At 39.3% G+C, this 27,000-nt stretch overlaps 1 protein-coding gene across 3 annotated transcripts in view; it reads left to right on the plus strand.

Moving 5' to 3' along the window:
• The first annotated feature begins 7,266 nt into the window (after positions 1–7,266).
• Positions 7,267–27,000, plus strand: part of LOC117297650 — a 30,522-nt gene continuing 10,788 nt past the window's right edge. Inside the window, exons 1-16 of one of the 3 annotated variants that reach the window (XM_033780795.1) lie at positions 7,267–7,335; positions 7,426–7,495; positions 8,706–8,833; positions 12,014–12,170; positions 13,713–13,775; positions 15,228–15,289; positions 15,823–15,900; positions 16,335–16,462; positions 17,476–17,652; positions 18,613–18,715; positions 20,016–20,137; positions 20,611–20,791; positions 21,315–21,437; positions 21,953–22,211; positions 24,419–24,445; positions 26,678–26,804. In XM_033780795.1, coding sequence (XP_033636686.1) covers positions 7,318–7,335; positions 7,426–7,495; positions 8,706–8,833; positions 12,014–12,170; positions 13,713–13,775; positions 15,228–15,289; positions 15,823–15,900; positions 16,335–16,462; positions 17,476–17,652; positions 18,613–18,715; positions 20,016–20,137; positions 20,611–20,791; positions 21,315–21,437; positions 21,953–22,211; positions 24,419–24,445; positions 26,678–26,804 — 1,823 coding nt within the window. In that variant the 5' untranslated portion in view covers positions 7,267–7,317. Of the gene's footprint in view, positions 7,336–7,425; positions 7,496–8,705; positions 8,834–11,951; positions 12,171–13,712; positions 13,776–15,227; positions 15,290–15,822; positions 15,901–16,334; positions 16,463–17,475; positions 17,653–18,612; positions 18,716–20,015; positions 20,138–20,610; positions 20,792–21,314; positions 21,438–21,952; positions 22,212–24,418; positions 24,446–26,677; positions 26,805–27,000 lie in introns of those variants that run through there. The other 2 variants (XM_033780793.1, XM_033780794.1) reach the window with 2 other exon arrangements.

Consider the following 27,000-nt stretch of genomic DNA (forward strand, 5'->3'; position numbering starts at 1 on the left):
CTGCCGAAATGCCTTTTGTTTTCCAACATTCCCTGAGATGACCCAAGCGACCAGGTGCAGGTTTGGAACCGGCAGTAGTGGTTGATGCATCAGACAAAACTCTGGTAGTTTGATTGGGTTTGCAATTACCATCTGTAGCAACTGTGGAAACCACGGTTGGGCCTTCCATAGAGGGGCGATGAGAAGGCAAATAGGAGTTTGCTCTCGTGATATTTTGTCCAAAATTCTACAGAGCAAACAGAAAGGTGGAAAAATGTAAGGTGTTATACCAAACCACTGCATTGAGAAAGCGTCAATGGTCCATGCGTTAGAGTCTGATTTCCATGACACATAGCAATCTATCTTATTATTAATATAAGATGCAAACAAATCAACATCTGGGTATATTTGTGTTTTGTTGACAACATCCCAGAATATACGTGAGTTGAGACTCAATTCTTTATTCAATTTCTTACGAGAAAGATAATCTGCAGTGGTATTATGTACTCCCGCGATATGGGTTGCGGATAGAGTAATATTGTTTTCGATACACCAAAGGAACATTTTTGATGCGAGATCATTTAAGGGACCAACAGTTCCCCCCATTCTCGAAATATAAGACACAGCTGTGCTATTGTCTGATTTGATCAGAACATGAACATTATTGAGAGTTTCACAGAGAGTTAGCAATGCATTTTGAGCTGCCAATAACTCCAACATATTTATATGCAACTAGCTGTTGTTGTGTTTTGGACCACTTACCCTGTGTGTAAGAGTTGTCCGTTTCGGAGACTGCACCCCAGCCGGTATTATATTACTGGCATCTGTACAGATAACAATAGTGATGGGTGTTTTTTTAATTGACGATTTTACATCATCGCATGGAATATCCAACCACCATGTTGTCTCTTCTCTTATAGTTTGGTTTACTGCAATATTTGCATCATAATTGCCATACTCATTTTTTAGGGTATTCGATTTGGCAGATTCGAGTTTTCTAAAATGCAATTTTCCTCTTTGTGTTCCCTCCGATTTTAACTTGTGTATTTTCGACTTTGGAACATTGATCGTCATTGTTTTGGTATCGATCTCAACGCCAAGGTAAGTTGAATGGGTCTGCGGTTTCAAGCAGGATTTTCCCTTGTTTATCTGGAATCCCAAATATTCCAATAACTGTACCACAAAGGTTGTTTGTTCATTGCTTTCATTCTCCGATGAAGCCATGATCAGAATATCGTCAATAAAAATTACCAACCGAATTCCTTTACTTCTTGCTGTTGCAATGACTGGTTTCATCACCTTTGTAAAAATTCGAGGGGCTGAGCTCAGCCCGAAAGGTAAACAGGTGAATCTATAGAACTGATTCTCCCATAAAAAGCACAGATAAGATTGATCAATCTCACACATTGGGATTGCGAAGTACGCATCTTTCAGGTCAATGGAAGTAAGGAAGTCATTGGATTGAATAATTTTCTTAACTAGTTTTATATTTTCCATTTTAAAATGTTCATATCTGACAAAAGTATTCAAATCTTTCAGATTTATAACCGGTCTCAGTCCACCAGATTTTTTAGGAATGAGGAAAATGTTCGATACGAACCGACAGTTAGACCTTTTAGTGGGCTGAATTGCACCCTTTTGAAGGAGTTCTTTTATCTCCTGATTTACAGTCTGGATTTCCTCATTAGAAAACATTATTCTTTTTGGTTTGACTGATTGTACAGGGCGTGCAATGAAATCAATTTTGCAGCCAGATATGGTGTTTAGAATCCACCTGTCGGAGGTAATATGAGACCAATTATAATGGTGAAACTTTAACTGCCCGGCACATGCCAAAATTGCAGTGGAGTCATGTTTTACATACCAGTTTTTTGTTTCAGTAAATTGCCCACTTGTAGCTGTTGCTGTAGGTTTATGGTGGGAAAACTTCCCACCATAATTTCTCCCGCCTCGGCGGTTGCCACTTGGGTAGTAGGATTGCGTATACCGCGGTTGAGTTCTGTTTCCAGAGGTACGCCCTGTCGTGGAACCCTGGCGAAATCCACGGGTTCTTTGGGAGTAAGGCTCAAACCGACGGTTTTGAGTACTTCTGTTATTTTCTGAATAAGTCAGCTTTCTAACGGCTTTAAAAGCCTCGGCAACCTGTTTCATTGATGAATTTAGATCTTGTCCGAATAGTTTATCAGACACAGGTGTGCTCCTTGAGCACAAGCCCTTATACATAGGGTTAAGGCAGGGTTTCAAATCATCCCGTCGCTTCATACTTAATTCATATGATGCATTTCCCGATAGTGTAATGCCATCAAGGGCATACTGTTTGATTTTTTCGGTGTCTGCTACGGTACCCGCCTTGGCAGTGTCCCGTAGTTCATTTAGAATATGGAAGTATGGAATCATACCTTTGACCACATGTTTCTGAATTTGCTGAGTGCCCACGTCTTTGGAGCGGGCCGATGCAGGAATAGTGCCCCACAAGTCTGCGTCCACTCTGGGGGCAGATACAGCCGGCGCATTAGCCGGTGTCGCATATTTTTCTGCGATCTTTGTATATATCTCCTTTTTGATCGGTAGTGTTACCGCTTTGGTTGCTCTATCGGCCAAATTTTAGAAAATTTCTGCGCCTTTGGCTTCAGAAGTCTCATAAATGTCTTCGCAAGACAATAAATCAAAATCTTCCTCCTGTTTGGAAGGAGAACTGGCTGCCACGTTACTGGTCAGCTCGAAAATTTGGTTTGGGTCATAACTGTTACCCTGTTGTCCAACGAAATCATCATGAAACATATTGTCGACTGGGATTGCAGACGACTGTTGGTTTTTTACCATGTTCGTCAGCATGTTTTGCATGCTGGCAATGGAGAGGGAAAGCTTATGTATTCCCGTTGAGTTTGCCTGAAGCTTCGCTTCTAAGCTTACATTTGGTGTAATATCTTCATCACCAGCGGCTTGGCCGCATTGAAACTCAGACTCAATGTCTGACGGGAGCTCTAAATCAATTGAATTTTCCATTTCGATGTCCGCAGTGCTGTTACACACGAAGAAAAGATGGCTCAGGTTCAAGAAAAACTCTTTCGGGAAGTTTATAAATTTTATAATTTGCCACACCAAGCATTGTACAATGGCTCTTTATTAAAGGTTTTAGTACAAAGAAGTTCACAAAGTAGTCTAGTTTAGACTTCACGGACATTAAACAAAAACATTAAAGCATTACATTTTTCGGTGTTTGAGCTTGCGAGTATAGCTGTAGAATCACCTTACTTCAGTGTCAAACTTCACGACCGTGCCCAGCACATCCTTCCAATGACATCTTGTTGAGGTAAGGCTTATGTGACCTATGAATTATTTAACCCTCTCCTGCGCATTGGCCTCAATTATTGAGGGGAACAGTTTCCGTATGGCGCCACCACTTTTTCATTGGAAATAAAATAATATAGTATCTAATTTACCTGATTGATATATCCCTTTTTGTAAAAATGAGTGAAAAAGTGGTGGCGCCAGACGGAAAGTTATCCGGCGGATAGAACTGTCCTGTCATTGAATGGCCTATACTTTGTTCAGTGGTCTTACTATGCCCGTCGAAAACCAAAAGTTTTCGCGAATATTTTTCAGCTTTCTTGCAAAGATTAGCAGGTTAAAAACATATTATTGGTTGTCATAATTATACTCTATACAATCTATCTGTCAACACAATAATCTCAAATCGTGTCAATAATCTCAAATCATGTCAGCAAGAGTACGAACATAATAGATCACCAATTTTGGTCTCCACCCATACACCGATGTGTGTCAGCACTGTATACTCAGTACTTTCCCGAGTCCTGTGAAAAAATATCACAGGCATGTTACTCGGGTGGGATTCGAACCCACGACCCTTGCAATTCTAGAGCAGTGTCTTACCAACTAGACTACCGAGATTGCCCGGCAGCTAGAGGCAGTTCGAATCCTATGTTTTGGCAGCGGGTACCGCAACGATATAATAGATGTTAAATTTGCATCGGGGACAAAGAACACCAATTTTGGTCTCCACCCATACACCGATGTGTGTCAGCACTGTATACTCAGTACTTTCCCGAGTCCTGTGAAAAAATATCACAGGCATGTTACTCGGGTGGGATTCGAACCCACGACCCTTGCAATTCTAGAGCAGTGTCTTACCAACTAGACTACCGAGGTTGCCCGGCAGCTGGAGGCAGTTCGAATCCTATGTTTTGGCAGCGGGTACCGCAACGATATAATAGATGTTAAATTTGCATCGGGGATAAAGAATATTAATTTTGGTTTTTACCCATACACCGATGTGTATTAGCACTGTATACTCAGTACTTTCCCGAGTCCTGTGAAAAAATATCACAGGCATGTTACTCAGGTGGGATTCGAACCCACGACCCTTGCAATTCTAGAGCAGTGTCTTACCAACTAGACTACCGAGGTTGCCCGGCAGCTAGAGGCAGTTCGAATCCTATGTTTTGGCAGCGGGTACCGCAACGATATAATAGATGTTAAATTTGCATCGGGGATAAAGAATATTAATTTAAGAGTACGAACAGTACTGAAGAAACAGAATAGCACCGATTCTTCAAAAACTTTTCCAGAAATCCTGAGTCCCTGGAGAGGAGCAAATGTCACAACCTATATTTCAAAAGAAGCGACCTTTCAAACCCGGCAAATTACCGACCCATATCACTATTAACATCTATTTGTTGTAAAATTCTTGAGCATATTATTCACTCTCATATAATGTCGCATCTTGAAGATCATAATATCCTATCAGATGAACAACATGGTTTCCGTAAAGAAAGATCATGTGAAACCCAACTTGTTATAAGGAACACGTTGCCTTGGATCGGACGAGTTGGTCTATAACTGTGCGTTTGTAACCGTTTTTTATAAAATGCATATGGTTTGGAAAGATGTTTTAAAAGTAGAATACAATTATCCACACAAGTTTGCCTCGAAATTGCGTGGTTTTCCTTTTACTGCGCGAACTAACACAGTCGGCCATTTATGGGAGTCAAAAATTTGACTCCCATAAATGGCCGACCGTGTTAGTCGACGAGGTAAAAGGAAAACCGTGCAATTTCGAGGCATGTTTGTGTGGATCATTGGGTCGTCGTATGAATAAAAAGTAGTATTTACTGACAAGTACTAGCAAAAAGTAAAAGCATAAACTTCCAAGTAGAAGCATTCAGTAAAAACATCTTCTGAATTCCGTATGAATAAACCTATTCTTTTACTGCAAAGTATTCACTTAATGCTTTGGAGTAAATACTTCTGATATTGGCTGAATGGCTCTTTAACAAAAGGGTTCCTTTGTATTACAACTCCCATTCACGTCTACGTACGCGCTCACACACACAGCCAAAGCAGCATTTGATTTAATAGAAACATAGAAATCTTCAAGTCAGCCATGAGGTTTTTATTCTGACAACATTTTGATGAAAACGACTAATCTGGACACCCAGAATCAAAACGTTTTTGTTAAGGTTTTGAAACTTACAGTGCTATATATAGAGAAGATGAGAGCTGGATATGAGCATAGCTATTTAATTTAAACTTAGAAGTTTTAATAGTAACACGAACAACATTCTATTGGGATAACTTTCCGTTTGGCGCCACCACCTTTTCACTCATTTTTACAAAAAGGGATATCTCATTGAGGTAAATTAGATACTATATTATTTCATATCGAATGAAAAAGTGGTGACGCCATACGGAAACTTTTCCTTCTATTGAAATGCATTTTTATTGTTAAAAAAATTACCTTTTCTGAGCCTTATATGACCGAGGCAAACAAATTTGCTTAGCATGAAATTTCTTCCTTGATAAAAACAGGATTACCAACCAAATTTCCATTTGTTGCATATTGCGTGTTACTGGTATTCAGCTGTTGTTTGCTTATCCTGAAAATCACGTGGAAATGGAAGAAATGTCATGCTAAGCACATTTTTGTGCTTAGCAGCTCTATGAAATTGGGCCTCTGCATGGACTCACGTCAAATCCGGGGTGCCACAAGGGACGGTGCTGGGCCCTCTACTCTTTTTACTCTACATAAACGACTTACCAGATAACATCAACTCCACCGTACGACTGTTTGCGGATGATTGTGTCTTGTATTCTATCATCAAAGACCAGTCAGACTCTACCAAACTCCAGCTGGACCTAGACACTCTCTCCAAGTGGCAGGACACGTGGCAGATGAGATTTAATACTTCCAAATGCTTTGTGCTCCGCCTCTCACATGCCAGATCAACTAAACAGTTCAATTACACTCTAGGTGGCACAACTCTACAAGAGACAGCATCTCATTCATACTTGGGGGTTGAGATAACCAATGACCTTAAATGGGGGAACCATATCCAATCAATCTCTGCCAGAGCGAACAGAGCCCTTGGCTTTATTAGACGCAACCTACACTGCTGCCCTCAAGATCTCAAGTCCATCGCTTACCAGACCCTGGTTCGCCCACTTCTGGAGTACGCGACAATCATTTGGGATCCCTACACACAGGAACAAAAAGACAAACTCGAGATGATACAGAGAAGAGCAGCCCGCTTCGTCTGCAGAGCCTACAACCGCACAAGCAGTGTTACAACTATGCTAAAATCTCTCCAGTGGGACACCCTGGAAAGCAGACGGAAAGTGGCACGAATTTCAATGCTCCACAAAATCCACCATGGTCAGGCTGCCGTCCCGGCAGGAAAGTTCTTACAGCCGGTCACACGCCAATCCAGACACAATCACAACAAGGCCTACCAACTGTTCTCCGCAAACAAAGACTGTTTCAAATATTCATACTTCCCCCAAACAGTAAAAGACTGGAACACATTACCACCAGACATCATAGCCATCACGGACAATAAGATCTTTAAAAGAGCCGTCATATCTCACCTAAGAAGTAACTAAAAACTGCACCGCGCACACTCACTCTTCTCGTTTTGCTCTAGTAAGAGCGTTGAGAATATTGATCCAGATCCAGAGAGAAGCTCCCTCACCTGATACAATCAAAAAGTGTCTACTCAACTTAAACCTGTTTATCAAAAGTAGAGCGCATTATAATAATTAGAGTCCCCAGCACCACACACCTGCAACCTGTACATCCCTACATTGGGAGATTGGTTGCAGTATTGATCTAAATCCAGATCCAGACAATCCAAATGCATGTCATCAGTGGTTGACGGCCGTTCGCGGCATTTGACTAAATTTCATCAAAGTTGCAAATCGATCGTCTGAATCCACTGACTCTGTTTAAAAGTTAACGAACGATAACCAAAAAGAGTCGCCAGTCTGAGCTGTCACCGTGCAACCGGAACGCACAAAAATGAAGTTGAAGGTCCAAAAAAGATGAGGTTGTCAACGAAGGTAAACTAAATTCTTTATTTTGTTGTTACATTGTTGTATTTTCTTAATTAATGTTGTAATGTTAAACTGTCATATATTTTATTTTGTCAGGTTGTACGTTCTAGGTCTCGTGGGCCCTTGTATTCTGTGGAATACCTTGACCTATCTTGTCTTGGTATCGGTAAGTGCAAACCACTACCCCATACAAAATGTGCAGCTTTCGTTTTCGGTTTTTCGGTTTTAATTATAAAAATATTAGTAGGAGGTCCTGTTTTCAAGTTGTCCCTAAAATCGTGGCAAATCTTTTACCTCTCTGTGTGCGATGTAAACAGTCCCTAGATAACAAAAATTGTGGTTTTATTTGCCAAGCAAAGAGTCTCCTCTCCCTTGACCAAAACTTAGAAACACGTAAGGCTCCGTGGTTATACACAGTTGCACTTGTAAATGCAAAAAGTTTGGTATTTTAGGCATTTCTACAAAAAACAAGTAAAAAAAAAAAAAAAGTACAAGGTACAAAAATATGTCATAATGTTGAGGCCATACAAAAAAACTTGCCCACCGAAATTTTTTCATCAAGCACTATTTCAATGGGCCATATTTTTGACCGCGTGAGGGCGCTCTCAATCACTTCCGGGGGTATATTCATTTATACGCAAAACAGTTTTTAAAGATTGGAACACATTATAACCACAGACATCTAATCCATCACAGACAATAAGACTTTTAAAGGAGCCGTTATAATCCACCTCTAAAGCAAATTGAAACTACGGCGCAACAAAAGTGACAGAACGCCTATTAATTTGTGCAGGGCGAATCGCGTGTACCCCCGGAAGTGATCAAAATACTATTTATAGCGCCCTCGCGCGGTCAAAAATAAGGGGCATTTACAATTCACGATGATCAAATCATGTGACTGATGGACCTTCTGCTGAGCATTCTGGAAAAAAATACAGATAAATAAGAGGCTTCCGCTTAGATTTATATTAAGCCGTGTGCCTTATATCATTTTCTTAGATTTTTTGGGAATTTTTTTTAACCCTCATATCAATATTATTACTAACATTAAAATTTAAATATCGGTGCATGGTGATTCAATTATCAGTGTTTATTTACAAATACACATTATTATAAATATATATATATTTTTTTAAATGTCATGAAAAATATGTTGAATAAAATGAAGACAACTGCTGGCTATAGAGTAATACAAAGAGTTTCCCGGAACACTGGTAGTCACTGCAGATGTTTCTTCCACGTATGAAGCTTCCATTACCAACCGTTTACCCCCACATGATGCTCTCTCCACCAATAGGAATAGCAAAACTGTCTGAGGTATTTATGAATTAAATATTTAACCTTCACTTTGTTTTCCGAAATTGTTTTACCGCTAGTTACAATCGATGGGTTGAAACGATGCAGCAGATTACAAGTTCTTCTTCTACAAGGGAATCATATAGAGATCGTACAAAACTTGGAAATGTGTTACAGCCTATGGAAGTTAGATCTCTCCAACTGCAAGGTATGAAATTCAATTTAGATCACTGGCCTTGGCTTTAGTTTGGTGGTATAATATTGTAGCGTGATCTTAATTGGGTTCTTGTTACAACCTGTCACAAAACGCCAACAGGAAAACATTACGACAATCAGATAATCTTAACTCAAAACTTTTGTTCAACTTCTCAAAACACGTCCACTCGGGACAACATCAGCTTCAGAACACCTCAGCAATAAACGATACATGCTAGAAAAAGGGCGCCAAAACAACCAACCGCATCCATCCGGTCAGCGCACCTGGATATATCTAATCTTACACGATGTTATACAATGTTACAGAAGATATTGTCCAATCACTGCACAGTTCACACAAAGTTCAGTCTAGCTACTGTGGGAGCTCTGTCCTTCCTGATCTGGCAGGCACTCCAGCGCACCCGGCGCATAAGTTTGTGTTTGTTACAATATCATGCCTCGAAATAACCCACAGCACCCACAGCAAAAGTTGCGGTGATTGTAACTCTCCATTCTCCCGATGGTTGCATCGCAACTACCACAGCAATTGCCTTGGTGCCCTGTGCTTTTGCCACAGTGCCCCATGCAAGGAACCTGTACAAATTTATGGAGTGAAATTGCTGATACCCCCCGTACAGCAATTTCACTTTGAATGATTATCAAACATTTGACATTCCTCAGGCCTGGAATTTCAACTTTGACAGGGTAGACCATTTTTATTTTGCAAAGGGTACTACCATTTAAGGAAACTTATGAAGAGGCACCAAGGCCTTTGTGCTAGGCCTCATAGTGACTTGTCACACAAGGCAATGTTTTTTACAGGAAACATGGAGGCAACCAACTGCACTGCTTGCAAAGCGTACCTCTTTTGTAGCATAATATTAACCTATTTAGGTTAATAGGGCTCAAACTCTTAAAGCCATTGGACCCTTTCGGTACAGAAAAAAAAATAAAAGTTCACAGATTTACAAATAACTTACAGGGGTACAGAAGGTAGTGGTGAAAGACTTCTCTTGAAATATTATTCCATGAAATGCTTTACTTTTTGAGAAAACAGTAAAACAATATCTATGTTCGATAGCGAGAATTACGGATTTATTTTAAACACAAGTCATGACACGGCGAAACGCACGGATACAAGGGTGGGTTTTCCCGTTATTTTCTCCCGACTCCGATGACCGATCGAGCCTAAATTTTCACAGGTTTGTTTTTTGATATAGAAGTTGTGATACACGAAGTGTGGGCCTTGGACAATACTGTTTACCGAAAGGGTCCAATGGCTTTAATAGGGAAGATCCACCAGACTGAGCTCAGAATCTTTACTGGACCGGAATTTTATTTATAAGAACAGAACTGAAATGAGAACAAAACTAAAATCAAAATGACAACACAGTTTTATCATCTAAACTGTTTGGATTGACAAATATTTTTGAGACTCAAACTCAACATTTGAACATAATTCTTTTTAGTCAAAGATGTAGTGATAGTTCATTTAAAAAAAATCACACCCTGTGTTATTTGTCTTACAAACCACCATAAATTACTTCGAAACTGAATTGTGAATTCTTTTTTTGTTGGAGATGGCCTGGAACTAAATGCTTGTAAACTGCCTTGTGTGGTATAGCCCTGGCCCCTGTAAGTGTACATAAATTAATTTATTGATTATACCATATGATTACAAAAGCTCTAGATCCTGTTGCTGGGGTTTGGCTGATCCAATATTTACATTCCCCATTCACAAAGCATCATCTCTGTTGTCATTTACAACACACTCTAATTCATGATCACACTGTTTACACCACCATCAATAGATGAGAAATATTTGAATAAGCGAGTCAATATTTACTAAGTGTGTTCACCACAGGGACGCTGTCTAGAATGAAACTTGGTATATAATTGAAATTTTCTCATCATATTCATTTTGGTTTTACCCCTACACTGATGGGTGTTAGCACAGTATACTTGAGTTCTGTGAAGAAAAACAATCACACGCATACTTGGGTGGGATTGAACCCGCCCTAACAAATTCTAGAGCAGTGTCTTACTTACAAACTAGGCCAAGAGATGGCCCAGTAGCTAGAAGCAGAGTTGAACTTGGTAAAAAATTGTAATTTTCTCAATATTTATTTTGGTTTTACCCTTACACTGATTTGTGTTAGAACTGTATACTCGAGTTCTGTGTAAAAAAATCACCCATAGGCATATTACTCGGGTGAGATTGAACTCGCCTTTTTTAATTCTAGAGCAGTGTCTTACAAACTACACCAGGAGATTGCCCGGTAGCTAGAAGGAGAGTGGAACTCGGTATATAATTGAAATTTTCTCAATATTCATTTTGGTTTTACCCTAACACCGATGTGTGTTAGAACTGTATACTCGAGACTTTTGGCTAGAAGTCTTTTATTATTTTAGTGAGAAATTACCTCTTTCTCAAAATCTATGCTACTTCAGAGGTAGCCGTTTCTCACAATGTTTTATACTATCAACAGCTCTCCAAAATCTACGTTACTTCAGAGGTAGCCGTTTCTCACAATGTTTTATACTATCAACAGCTCTCCCATGCTCGTTACCAAGTCAGTTCTTGCGTTAATATTTGTTTTGAGTATGTACCTTCCCTTTAATGAAAAATTCATTGTTTATTGAAAAAAAGTAATAAAAAAGGACATCCAAATACAGTTGAAAAATGGTACATTTGTGTGTCATATATTAGGCCTATACAATAATATTTCTTTATGACATCACACAATTTTCTTAAACTCAAAATAATGATAGACTTCTAACTGTTATTGTTTTGTTTTATGTCTCACCACATTTCTCAACTTTCTCAATCCCACCCGAGTTATATTCCTATGGATTGTTTTCACTGAACACAGATATGTATTGAATATACAGTGATAAACACACATCAGTTTATATACAGGGATGTATATGGGTAAAAGCCAAAATTGAGTATTCTTTATCCCGATGCAAATTTAACATATATTAAATTCATTTAATTTCATTCAATCAATTGTTTATTAAAAATCTATTCAATTCGCTGCCAGCAGCAGAATTACATGAACAGTTACATTGATAAAAATTTGGAGTAAAGCATTACATTAATAATTAAAATGTCCTTAAATCTTACACAGAAAAATGGAGATGTACTGTTCACTCTAAATGGGAAGTTCTCAATGTTTTTGGTATGTTTCAGTTGAGCAACATTGACGGCTTGTCAAAGTTCATCGCCCTGGGTACCCTAAACCTTGCCAATAACAACCTAGCATGGCCGGAGCTGATGAAGATCCGCCATATGCACATCTTAGACCTCAGTCTCCATGGCAACAACAACATGGAGAAAGATAAATACTGTAAGTCATGAAGGTCACTCGTCTGAATGCGTTTGGTAATGACTGGTAATTAATGGCAGTAAAAAAAACCTACTTTGTAAGAAGTACAGCAGCTCTGGAGAAACTTTTCACTTCAAAGAACTGCAGTTATGGATAAAGATATAACATTTATCCCTAAATTTGTTCAAGGCACTGTACACGTTTGGTAATTGTCAAGACCAGTGTTCTCACTTGGGGTATCCCATCATAAGGATAAAATAACAAGCCTGTGAAAATTTGAGCTCAATCGGTCATCGAAGTTGTGAGAAAATGTTGGACGAATTTGTGTGCTTTAAGATAGGAATGAAAGACTTTATTTTAGTGAGAAATTACCTCTTTCTCAAAAACTACATTACTTTAGAGGGAGTCGTTTCCCACATTGTTTTATACTATCAACAGCTCTCCAATGCTCGTTACCAAGTCAGTTTTTAAGTTAATATTTGAGTAATTAACAAACGTGTACCTTTCCTTTAATCTGTGTATTTCAATTGTAGATTATTCTTTTTCGGCAATATCTCGAAAGAAACAAACAGTGGGTTTCAATCCAAATGTAAACTGTCTCTTGTAATTAGTTATCTCACAACCGGCCTAATAGTTGGTTCGGAACATGGCATTTGTAGGCTAAATAAGGCCACATAAAATAAAAAAATTGTTGATCGTCCCCGCTCGACCGTTCAAAACCCCCCCGACCCCATTTTGTTTAATTCTTTTTTTTTAAAAGATGTTTAAAGAAGGTTTTTATTCATGTTGGCAAAGCAAGAACAATTCTTCAACTATTTACTTGGGCTACACTGTGCTTAGTTGTTTGAAAAAAGTTTACAGGAAATGTCATCGAGGAGTTAAATTTGTTTGACAAAACTATTGAAAACATCAAAAACACACAAACCCTCTGTTTTATAGTGATTGTGATGATTTCTTTACTCTTAATGTCATATTTGGCATGTCAACAAAACTTAAAAAAAAAAAAAAAAAAAAAAACCTCCCTCCCTCCCCCATCCGCAAAAAAAAATGGACGATCAACAATTTTTTGTGTATGTGGCCTAAGGGGAAATCAGTTGCCTTCATTGCTCTGAGAAGCATTGTATAATATGTTGGTATAAATGTAGCGGCACATGCCCCATGCCTTGTCCAGTGTCTCCTCGGTACCCCCATGTATAAATTCAGATACATGTAGAACCCTTAAAGTGGGGAGGGCCCTCAATGGAAACCAATGCCCCCCTCCCACCCTATTTAAACAAAATCCTGGCTACACTGAGCTGTATAAATGTAAACTCTATCGTCCGCCATATTTGATGAAATGTGCATGTGTGCAAAGCTATCATTGGCTAAGAGCTGTGCGTAGCGCGTAAATGTACGCACTTTTGTATTGTTTATACATCAAATATGGCGGTTGATGGCGCTTAGTGCAATCCATCTGTATATATGCAGCTAGCTGAATATGGAAAACGAATTGTATTCATAATAAATTTTGTACTTACACAAAAACCTTTAAAAAATGATATTTTATTTGTTTTCTTTGATCAGATCGTATTCATGTGATTGACAGCCTTCCTAATGTTTGGATGCTAGACGGTCGCATTGTCACATGTAAGTATAAAATAGTTTGGGTTTGAACAAAGAAAGTTGCATCTCCTTCCCTTGGCTGCAGCCTCCAAAGTTGGGTAAGATCCCTGGCTACAGGTCAGTTAAGGGTTGTATGGCTTCTGACTGGCAACTCGAACAAAGATACTCACTATTAAGTAGGGAGACTGCCAACTTAGGGCTGGATAACACAAATGGTTGAGTTCCGGTATGTTAATCCGTTGGTTGGTGGTTCACGTACGACTCCAGTTCAATTTTCTTTGTTTTAAACCCAAACTATTTAAAAAATTACCCAGTCATGTTTCCCTTGTGGTTTTTTAATTGATATAACGTGGAAAGAGCAAGTTTTTAAGTAGAGCACATCATTAGTAGAAGGGTTTTAAAGTGAAGGTGTATGTTTGGGATTCACTATTAAAATGAATGGCAATGAAATTTCTTTGTTAGAAGCCTACACCAGCTTTCGATAGGATCAAGCGTTCTGGGAAACATTTAACTTTGAAGTGAAATTATTTTATACAAATTTCTTCAAAAAAGAAGAAGAAAAAAAGAGTTAATTTATGTGCCACAAAAAAAACAACAAGGATTGATAATAATATCATTAGGATGAATTTTCTACACGTGTTAATACTTGAAAACACAAAATTTACTTAGACATCTAAGCTGTTAAAGACACTGGACACTATTGGTAATTGTCAAATTCCAGTCTTCTCACTTGGTGTATCCCAACATATGCATAAAATAAGAAACCTGTGAAAATTTGAACTCAATTGGTCGTCGAAGTTGTGAGAGAATAACGGAATTAAAAAAACACCCTTGTCGCACAAGTTGTGTGCTTTCAGTTGCCTTGAATTCAATTCAAATATTTGAGTGAGAAATTACTTCTTTCTCAAAAACTACGTTACTTCAGAGGGAGCTATCTCTCACAATGTTTTAACTATCAACAGCTCTCCATTAAGCTTGGGCGATATCACGATATTATCGAATATCGCGATACTAACTTGGAAACGATTTTGATATCGGATCGATTTGGTTTTAATCAAAATATCGATATATCGCGATATATCGCAATATCGATTAAATATAGCAATATCGGGATGAAATTTCCTAGCTGAGACATCTTTCACCCCATAGGTTTGGAGTAAAACCAAAAGAATAGGTCATTAGAACACCTTTCTTATGCTGTGACTGTCTCTTCTACAACTTTCACTTGGAGTTTGAAGACTGATGATGTCAAATATCATTAATCGCGATTATATCGAATATCGCGATATATTGTCGGCGATATATCGTGAATAAAATAAATCGGTATCGCCCAAGCTTACTCTCCATTGCTTGTTACCAGGTAAGTTTTTATGCTAACAATTATTTTGAGTTATTACCAATAGAGTTCAGTACCTTTAAGTCACAATATGCTACTCTATTCCCTTCTTATAAAGTTTTTGGTTTTGTTAATTTCAGCTGCTGAGCGAATCCAGGTGGAACATTTTTTCCAGGACTCGGCCCTCAGTGAAAGACCAGTTGTAAGTGATAATAATAATAATTACAAGTTCTTATATAGCGCAATTCACAATAATCGTCTCAATGCGCTTTACATTAGTGCCCTGGTCATTGGGCCAATAGCATCCCTTTTAATCTTTCTCAGAGTATACTACCTGGGCAACCGTAGTGTTCTGAAGGCTTTTTCATATACAATATCAACCACTATCTGACTATCCTCGCAGGTACACATGTACCCATTTATACCCCTGGGTGAAGAGAAGCAATTATAATAAAGTATCTTGCTCAAGGACACAAGTGTCAAGACCGGGATTTGAGCCCTCACTCCGTTGACTTAACTACCAAAGTTTGAGTTCGATGCTCTTAACCACTTGAATATGACATCCTACAGAATTAAAAACTTGCAGAAGTGAACCTTGTATAAGTCTCTTTTGCAAGGGGTGTTAGATCTGAAAAGGGCAGTCCTTCGTACAAACTCTGCTCAATTTCAGGGGAATGCTACTCCCCCGGCTAAATGTGTACTTGCTTTAACGTGTACTTCTTGTTATCATTCCAGAGGCACAAGTTAACACGAGAGCAGTTTGTGCCATCTTCTATGAAAAAGCTCCAAGTCAGTGGAATATATGGTGAACGGGTGAGTAGATGTTCTGACAACCATCCTAAATAAAACCCCGGTTCATACTTGTACTTCATGCGAATGCAACGAAAACAAATTCATAACATGGCTCTTTTCGCAGAGAATGTTTCGCTGGAGTTGAACACAGCTGAACTGTTTTGTTTGGTATTCGCAGGAAGTATGAACCAGGCTTGAGCCATTTACCAACAAATGCTTTCTACAGAAGATTGTATTCAAAGTCTTGATACATGTGTTTATTACCCGTAGTCATTTAACAGAGAAACAGAGTTAACCCACGCACACTGAGATCAAGCGAACATTTACAAAGAAGCAGCAGCAGTATTTAAATACTTTGGCTGAGCATCTGACATCTGGGAGATTGTGTGTTCATACTAGTAAAGTGCCCTGCTTGTAACTAGTTATTTTTGTTTATATTCCCGGTGCCTTCACAGACCACGCATTTCATGATGCGGTTCCCAACAAAGGGTGCCCTCAATGTTGAGACAGATAACAGGAGATTGCGATATTTATCATACTGCTTGCAGTTTGACCTACTTCTGGAAGTGCAGCACAGAAAGAGGTGAGTGTCATGTTGATTAAAGGGAAGGTACACGTTTTGTAATTGCTTAAAACAAATATTAATTTAAAAAGTGACTTGGTAACGAGCATTGGAGAGCTGTTGATAGTATAAAATGATTGTGAGAAATGGCTCCCTCTGAAGTATTATAGATTTTGAAAAAGAGGTAATTTCTCACTAAAATAATGAAAGACTTCTAGCCAGAAGTCTTTTATTCCTATCTGAAAGCACAGAAATACGTCCAATAAGGGTGTTTTTCCTCTCATCGTTTTCTCGCAACTTTGATGACCAATTTAGCTCAAATTTCCACAGGTTTGTTATTTTATGCTGTTGTTGGGATACACCAAGTAAAACTGGTCTTTGACAATTCCTAAACGTGTGCCTTCCCTTTAATTCATTATTCAGATTCCTTTAATCATTGGCCAAGTACGCGCAAAGACCAATGGTTATGAGTGGTTGTTTAGTGACATACGTGGGACATGCGCACAGAAGTTGAAGTGCGAACGGACTCTTGTTATGTCAATGCGACTCGATCAGAAAATTAAAACTCACTTGAGCGGCTCACATGCATTTTCATTTTATGATAACTGGTCCTCTCGGCACTGTGCTATGCCGGCTATTGGTAAGCAGTGATGAGGCCATGCCCAGAAGGCTGGTTCAAAATAGTCGACTAGCGTAGTCCAATTATTGCATGTCAACTATACAGAGTAAGGACTAACTTAGTCAAATGATAGTCAATAAAACTTCATGCGCTAAATGGCCATTATGTGCTAAATAGGAATAACACTAGAGCCTCAGCATTGTAGAGAAAGACCTTAACAAATACTACCTGTGCTGGAAGGTATAGAAAATTGGCTGGGACTACTACTCTACAATGCTTTAGCTTATATGATCGTTATTAACTGCACTGCCACAGAGTGAGTTCTTAAATTGGTTTCAACGTTTCGACTAGCTTGCTCTAGTCATGCTCAGGAGACTGAGCTTTCCTGTAATGGTTTTTTCTTCTGTTCCTCCAGAAACCAGAGACTAACGCTATATGAGTCTAACTACTTGGAGTGTCTGCTGGGGGCTAGACCCATTGAGAGAGACAGGTGTAATGTACTCCTGCTACTACTCATAGCGTCGCTGGAATTCTCTCTCCCTACTAACCTGGTCCAGGAAACCCTCAGTGCTGCCAAGCTGATGGAAATAGGGTAGGATGATCTCTCTGTTTGGTGAGGGGAAAGGGGAGAACAGGCCTGGAATTTTCATCATGTTGCAAAGGGCCCTTTTCATTTTGCAAAGAGGAATCGAACTAGAAAATCTTAAAGTCAGTGGGAAACTTTTGAAGGACACCAAGTTCAAGACCAGGGGCAACGGATATTCTGGGATAATATGTGTGTGACCCTAAAAAAGGATAATCTAGAGATAATCTTCTTCTTTAGGACATGCAGAGCTGTGTTTCCTAGGAAAGGGGATAATCTTTGTGTGACTTTGAGAAGGGGAAGATCGTTTTGTGGCTTGTGTATGACCTAGGGAGGATGTATTCTTGGCCGGGGGGGGGGGGGGGGGGAATTGTAATCTCTGTGTGATATTATAAGGAGGATCATCTCAGTAGGACCCGAGATAGAGGACATTTCGTTGTGACCCGAGAAAGGGGATAGTCCCAGTGTGACTCGAGGAAAGGGATAATCCCAGTGTGACCTAGAGAAGAGGTTAATCTTTGTGCAACTAGGGGAAGAGGAATAGTCACTGAATGGCAGTGGACACTATTGGTAATTACTCAAAATAATTATTAGCATAAAACCTTACTTGGTAACAAGTAATTTGGAGAGGTCGATAGTATAAAACATTGTGAGAAACGGCTCCCTCTGAAGTGACGTAGTTTTTGAGAAAGAAGTAATTTTCCATGAATTTGATTTTGAGACCTCAGATTTAGACTTTGAGGTCTCAAAATCATCTGAAAGCACACAACTTTGTGTGACCATGGTGCGACAAAGGTTTTTTTTCTTTCATTATATCTCGCAACTTCGACGACCGATTGAGCTCAAATTTTTACAGGTTTGTTATTTTATGCATATGGGGAGATACACCAACTGTGAAGACTAGTCTTTAACAATTACCAATAGTGTCCACTGTCTTTAAGGTTTAACTCATTGTTTGTTTTCTTGAAGGGGTGTGGATACCATTGAGTTATTCTTGATGCCGAGGGATCATAGATGTCAGATTGCTTCACTCCTCCTCAGTGCAGTCAAAGTGGACAGAGACGACAAAAAGGTACAGTTTCATCATTGTGTGTTGGAATCATCTTTGAAGTGACCATGCAAGTCTTGAGTGTATTCTAACTATTGTTGTTTAGTGTTCTTTTTCGGTTTCTGCTCTTTTTTCTGTCGGTGGTTCACTTTTTAACTCTGTATTAATTAGGCCCACTATTTTTAACGTTGTACCTTTTTACTGGTGACTGTATTTTTATGTGAGCAAAAAGGCCAACGGAATTTTCTCATGAACGGACAATTAAGTTGTATTGTATTGTATTATATTGTATTCAAACATTTTTGGGACCACCCTGTTCTCAAGTACTTTGCCTCAACGCGTGAAGGAAACAAACATGCAAACTTTAATGTGTCCTAATGTTTGAATCTGGCAAGACTTTCATAGTCTTTTGCAACAAAAGCGAAATTTTTTTTAAAGCGCGTTGCCTGTAAAAAGCTGTCAGAAGTCAATAATTTTAACTATAATTGTTTTTTTTTTTTTCGTAGTGGCTTTTCTGTTGTACAGTTAATAAATTTGTTGATGTGTACTTTTCATATCCAGGCCTGATACTTCACGGAGGCAACGAAGGCGATTGCCTCCATGCCCCCTTGTCAATGCCTTGGTGCCCTTGAAATGCTCCAGAAGAAATTTACAATTTCCTCATAGGGTGTCTTTTACCAAAGAGAACATGCCTTGGTGCCCTTGCCCTTACAAAAACGAAGCATACAGGCCTGCATATCTCTTTCTGTTAATGGCTTTTGTTGCTGTTGGTCGGTGGTAAAGAAATCAAATTAAAATAAACAATGTGCCGCCGTCTCTAAAGTAGCAGCTACGGCTACGGCTGGATTGCCACGTCATCATGCATTGAAGTGTAGGACCTCCTGAGCAACACCCTTAGCAACAGTCATAGCCTTAGTCAGAGCCGCTAATTCAGTTACAGCCTAGATGTAGGGCTATTCCCCAGAAAACATTGACTAAGAAACATTAATAGGGCAAGGGTTCGATAAGTCATGCCGTTAACTATTTTTTGAACATTAATTTTGGTTTCTTACCCATACACCGATGTGTGTTAGCACTGTATACTCAGTACTTTGCCGAGAACAAATATCACAGGCATGTTACTCGGGTGGGATTCGAACAGTGCTAACACACATCGGTGTATGGGTAAGAAACCAAAATTAATATTCTTTATCCCCGATGCAAAACTTAACATCTCTTATTATTTTTTGAACCATCGGTACTTTTGTTTGGTAAGCAGTTTGGTGAACAGCTAATTTTATTTTCTCATTTAACATCTTTTCTTGTTTCCATTTTGGTCTGTCAGGATGGTGGTCTGTACGATCGGTTGTACCTGTGCCTGTACCACACTGTGACTGATCTATATAGGAGGATGCATGCAGACATTGATCCATCTTCCCCTCAGCCTTCCCCAAGGATAAATGAAGAGTAAGTAATAATAATATAATAATTGCGGCTTCTTATATCCGTCACTCGGTGACGCTCAAGGTGCTGAAACATTCATTAGTGTTTTCTTGCAAGGTTTGTAAGACTAAGTTTTGAAGTATGATACCTGCTCCTTTATAAAGCACCATATTTACAAGGTGCTGTGGTGCAATTTGCTGCCAATCAAACCAGGAACACAGAGCAAACGCCTGCTCTTTTACTGGGTTCTTTTACGTACATTACACAACACACTGGACCAGCGGCTTTACGTCCCATCCAAAGGACGAAGCATCAGTGTTAAGTGTCTTGCTGAAGGACACAGGTGTCACGACTGGGACTCCAACCCACTATCTGCTGATCAGAAACACCAGAGTGTACGAATAACAAGGCTCTTCCAAGTAGTATTTACTGTAAAAACAAAATTGTAAACAGCCACATGACTCAGTTTACCTTTTTTTGTTTCTTCGGCATTTCAGGTCCAGGGAATTCAAGTCACTCTTAGCAGCAGAGGTTGTTCAGCTCTTCTGCATCGTACCTGTCTTCTTTGACTACGTCACCAAGGAGTCTGGGGTCATGCGTCTGGTTTCATTGGCCACAGCGGATGTAACCGTTGTGGATAAGGTCGCTGAACTCATCGAGCGAATAACAAGACAAGGGGTAGGAATGGATTTTGTGTTGTTTTTTAAAGCACTGGACATGTTTGGTAATTGTCAAAGACCAGTCTTCTTACTTGGTGTATCCAAACAAAGTAATGCCTCAAATGAACAAGATGTTTTAGATCAAAGGTCTCCAACATCAGTTCTTTTCAATGGCTTTGATGGCTTAAACAAACAGCTTTGTAATTTAATCAGGAATGATGACAATCTTGCCAGCTTGAGCAGCTTGGTATGTTGTCTTTTTTTTCTTCCAATGATGTATATCATATGTATTTATAAAACAAGAACTGAATTTAGATTTTCAGTTTTGCCTTTTGACCCACCCACCCACAATTTTGAAGAATAAAAAATTGAACTTTTAAACATTGACTATTCTGAATGGCCCCTTCTGTGTGTTTTGTTATCATTAAGCCTTTGAGAAAAGACTCTGCTAAGATCCAAACGCCAGGCCAGTGACTTTATGAACTCAAACCCTTTTAAACAGTTATTGTTTTAAATGCGTTATGACCTTTGACCCTGTACAGGGTGACCTGAGGCGCATCATCGAGGAGGTAGCAGAATTCATCATCAACGGACTCAACAAGAACACCAAGATTGTTTTAAATAAAAGAATACCAGTCAAAAGCTCTTCTAGCTATGTATTGTCTGTAAGTATATACGCAGTCACAGTTTCCAACAGTTTCTGAAAGACTGATCAAGCTAAATGAGTCGTTTGTCCAAAATGTCAGTATGGAGAAACAAGCCAAAACATGCCAAAAAGGGTGACATTTTCAACATTTTTTTTTTTTCAAATTTAAATGCCAAAATGTATCTTACTTTATCAGTTTTGGCAATAAAACACAGTTAAAACTATTATTAAAAGAAAATGTTTGAATGTATTCTCAATAAACAACTCGACTTTAAACCCCTTTTTCTCAGTTTTATTCTCGCACATCTCTTGGCGTTTCTACATACACCAGCTTTGAACCCAAAGTGGTATCAACATGGGGTTTTAACAGTAGGCCTACTAAAGTATAGAATATGCTCTTTTCAAATGTATAAATAAGAATTATCTGGGTCGACAAACGACTCACTTCGCTTGATCTCATCACAAATGTGTATGGATTATGAAAGATTTTATGATAGTCAGAGATAACATCATTGTATTCCTCCTTCCTCTCAGACACCAAAAGCCCTTCCTAGAAGACCCCAGTCCTCCCCCGTCCATGCCAGTTCGTATCTAGCCGTCGGTCGACCAAGCCCAGAGCGCCCTCTAACATCTCGAACACGTCCATCTACAGCTCAGAGTCTGAGCGTGACCGGACGACAACAACGACTGCCGAGACTCGGAGATAAGATGCTGTTAGCGCCTCAAAATCTTGGGTTTATCATCGCGTTGCCGGAGTGTGACATCGCTCTGGTGCAGCTGGATTGCATACCAGGTATGATTAGTGAAGTAGGATTTGAAACTTTGCATGGTGGGAGTTTAGGTGAAGTTTTGCCATAAGAAAGAGCAGTGTCTCTACACTAAAACATCCTGTCGTTTGTTTAGATGATCTTTTATTATTGATCTGGTGTTGATCAAAGAAAATTGGACTAAAGCAGGATTTGAACCAACAACCTCCAGACCTTTACTACCTGAGCTATATCTAGCCTGATCTGGCAACCATGGGCAGCGCGCCGTATCACGCTAGCTTTGCGTATGTCTCTAACCCCTGGGAGGGAAACTCCGATTCGTGTCTTTGATTGGCTATCATATACGCGCAAAATTTGAAACGCTGTGCGTCTCCAAAAAGCTCTATACGCCGAAATGTGTGCGTATAAAAATGTATGTATTCACTTTTTTTGTCACGCAACACTGAATGCCAAGGCAAGTTTATGACTTTTATAACACACAGCGCATCCAGCGTGTGAGCGACTAACGCCCAACACAGAACAGATCAACCACAGGACTAATTGTAATATCCCTTATATTTGGATATTTTGGAGTTACACTTCCAGGGGTTATGATCGAGCAAGGCATGCTGGGAAAAAAAAGGCGCGGCGAGATCGATCACATCTGGTAACGAGGTTGTATCTAGCCCTATGTTGGCGGTCGACTCCATGTTTTGTTCAGGGATGCCAGTCACAAGTCATATATGTACAACCCTTAACTGCCCTGTAGCCAGAGATCACACTTGAAGTAACAATAGAGCCTGAGAACCCACAGCATATTATCATTCTAATGCAATTCAAAATTGGTTTATTTTAAAAAATACATCATCAAATAAAAACTCACAGACTAAAAGAATTTCATACCCTTCTATCAAATAGTTTAGCTAAAGAGCAAGGACCATGCCCTTTGCTTTGCTAGTGGATTAAGTGTTTAAGATTATTAAACAGCTACTTGAGCGGAATTTGTTTAACGGAAAGGCTATTTTAACTTGTTTATAATGCGTTTGTTCACCATTTAAAGGTAATTTTGATATCTGTATAATTCTGAATTTTTGTGTGATTATCGATTAAAAGGCCCCAACCTCAGGCCCCAACCTCAAGGTTTTGAAAAACTTAAAACACTTCTGCCATTGACGGCGCACGTCAAAATGACAATGCTTTGATGTCATGTCTGGGAGTTTGCTTTATTATATACCTCTACGCTGCAACAAAGCGGCTATACAAATTGGAGCTCCCAGCTCTGCTACGTAACATGAGTGGTTACGTAGCAGAGCTTTTTGCGAATCTTTCAGAAAAGCGCTGGATAAGGGTATTCGAAATGATTGTTTTTTTTACACAATTAAAATCTATTTATAATCATATGACTCGATTTCCTTGATTGAAAACATTTCAAATGAAATTCAGCAAAGTTCACGACTTAACATTTTCGTTCAAGCAGGTCTTTAACAAAACATGTGCAGTAATGTTTGTCTTTGTTTCTCAAGCCAACATGCATTATGGATGAGAGTAAGTGTTAGTGGAAGGAACCAGGGTAACCATAACTCCTTCGGCCTCCCCAGGTCTGTATGCCCAAGGAAATAGTACAGATGCAGTGTAAAAAGGCTTTACATGTATATGTGCACTGTATACTTTGGTACTCAAACAGAATTAAATTCTGTTCAATAAACTTAAGTGAAAGTCAACGTTTGAACATAATTTTGTTTCCCCCCAAGCTTGTCCGGGCATAGATTCGTCCACCATGGGCTAAAATCGGTGGTCCAGTGTTAACTTTTAGCCCTGGAAGTGCTGATGAAAACTTTGCCCCAGCCATGTATTAGTCGGTTAATGCATTGTCTCTGTGATCACGTGATCATGTTTTGCTTGAAATAGCAACTCCTTTTTCCACCAAATTTATTTACAACTCCTTTTTATGCCGACACAACAAACTCTTGTTGAGTTAAAACTTAAGGCTATGCATGGTGGAAAATACTAAGTAATATAGTGTGCAGTGACACTTTATAAACATGTCTTCTGTGAGTAGTGGTGGCTCTGAGAAGACCTCTTCTCAGTCAGGCCACCACTTCTCACAACAGAGATTATTACATGGTGTCACCTCAAGCCCTAGTTGCTTAATTCTCAGTTTCTAAATTGCTTGATACTTGTTAAATGTTGCTCTAACCAATGAAATTGTTTTGTTTTGTTTCCTTTGTTTTTGCTGGCTTTTAACACTCTCCAGACCTGATCCTTAATCTCAAGGCACAAGGTACTCCTTTGGATGAATGTGTTTCTCTGTTTGCAGTGCACAGATGAACAAAAGAGAAGAACATGTTTGTAGAAAAGGCTGCCATGATTGCTCTGTAAAGCCGCACTATTTTCTCCTACTGTTGTTGTGTTTGTTTTTGCCTAGCAAATGCTAATTATATTCAACAGGCATATTTGTGCCACAATATAATTTCCCTCCTTAAAACCCGGTCACACTAAGACGCTGCATCCTTCTATATGTACTATGATGGAAAAGTGGCCGAGAGCGTGGCAAATTTGGGCCAATCGTGGGCCAAACGTTGGAGGATCTCCACAAGCATGGTTTGATCGGGGTGGGATCTCCTAAGTCTGGAAGCTGCATGCTCTCCCCACACTTTATTTTGATAATTTTTTGAGGTGGGGGATGATCAGCATGGTCTTCGTAAGATCGAGAGCTGTGTGAATGGGGTATAAAGCAGTGTGTGTTGCAAAATAAGTGTGTTCTTTTGGTAGGTGCTTCTTGTAAATTGCCTTTCAAGTGGCAAGTATGAAAAATGTTGTCATGTATAGGCAATACTAAATACTGTGCACATTTTGTCTGAAGTTCTGTATGATGCAACCTGAGTGCCTTATAGGCTTCCTTAATCCTTGGCTGTAATTTTCTGCTTTCTGCTGAGTGTAACAATGCTTTTCTTCCTAACCTGCACACACGTCTGCATTTTAGATTGAGTAATGTCAATGTTAAATCTGGAGCACTCTAACTGTATAATGTTTTTTTTTTTTTACACTAATAGGCCTTTAATCAGTTCATAAAAAGAAGTTGTGCCATGTAAAAATGTACTGCTTTGGCTACAGCTATATGGCTTGATTGCTACATCATATTGCATTGAATGAAATAAAGGTGGATTGCACATGACGTCATTGACCACCATCTTTGATAAACAACAATGGAAACGTGCACAAATGTACGCGTTGCGCTTGACTCGCAGCCAATGATAGCTGTGCATGCATGCACATTTCATTGGTGGTGGGCAATAAATGGGATCTACAGGAGGCACTAAAGGCCGGTTTGTACTCGCTGCGACTGCGTGCACGCACCCGACAATTCGAATTTTAGCCTTCATACTTCATCAAAACAAAAAATAGATGTGCATTAAATTTGCGTTCGCGCGAAAATGAACACGTCAACTTGTGTTCATACATTCGTCCGAGGATTTTTCATAAAATAAAATGCCTTCCGTCCAAATCTTTATCGCAAATTTTCCAAACTTCCTTTTTACATCTCGGTATTCTTTTTAAGTTTGTGTTACACAGATTTGGAAAAAGAAGCACAGTTTTTATCTTTTCGTGTCAGGTTGTTGCCATTATTGACTGAAATTGCGTCTACGCGTCCGACAAAATGTTCAAATATTTCAATTCATCCGACTACGCATCCGATTAGTGTGTACGACCTAATTTTCATTTCGAAAAATTCATACGCATTTGCGAAAAACGATTACGCACTGCGCTTCCTTTAACGCACTGCGGACTTTAAAAAAAGAGTCCGCGCGCTGCGTACGCAGTGAATACGCAGCGAGTATGAACCGGCCTTAAGCATCACCCTTTGGCAACACCTTTTGGCAACAGTCTTTGGCAACAGTCGTTGGCTTACACTGTAGCTGTACATGTAGCTATAAACTTAAAAATGTCAGTGGGTGTTTGCTTTATTTTGGAATTGTGAAATTTGAAATCTTATCCTTTAGGGCCCAAGTTGAAGGAGGATTGATCAATTATATGGTTGGTCGGTTGGTCAGTTCGTTGGTTGGTTGGTCATTTGTCAGTCAGTTGGTTGGTCAGTTGATTGGTCAATCGATAGATCAAATTGATTGGATGATGGATTGACTAAAATCCCTAAGGAAGCTAACATAACTAAATAAGAAAAACATGTTTTTTTTACATATATTGTGCAAATTCCACGTTCAAAAGAGCATTAAAAAAAAACTCCTTCCTAAATAGATTTATCTGATAGCTGTACCGGCAAAGTTTTACTTATACAAGGTACTTCTTATTATCCACACTATGGACCAATCCGATGAAACAAAGTTGGTAGTGCCCTCTATTGAATTTTTACAACTGCGGTGTCTTTGCGCAAAATCTAGGCATTGAAGACACGGCAGCAAATGGCGCGGCGCTCAACACTTGCGCCGCGCCCGGTGCACGTCGGATTGGTCTATATCCAAAGTTTGAAATGTCAGATTCTGTGTTTGTTCTTTAGCCCCCAATGGCTCAGTAGTGAAGAGTACCAGTGATGTTGATAAGAACTACTGTTACATTGACATGAATCAAGTGAGATGGGATGGTCAATACCAGTACTGGAAGCCAGTCGGAACCACGGGTGATAGGTAGGTACTCAAAATCATATAACAAACATGATCATTTTTCTGCTTAAATATGATTTCCGATTTGTTTGCCTTGGAAAAACTGCTGTTAAATAGCATGAAGGGTCTATTAAACCCTGCAGCAAATATAAATGCACATGTACATGTAGGTCAACCCTTGTTCTAAAGTAAAATTGTCTGTTTTCTTTCAAGAACCGAC

The sequence above is a fragment of the Asterias rubens genome, chromosome 12 (assembly GCF_902459465.1).
Source record: "Asterias rubens chromosome 12, eAstRub1.3, whole genome shotgun sequence".
Lineage (NCBI taxonomy): Eukaryota > Metazoa > Echinodermata > Asteroidea > Forcipulatida > Asteriidae > Asterias > Asterias rubens.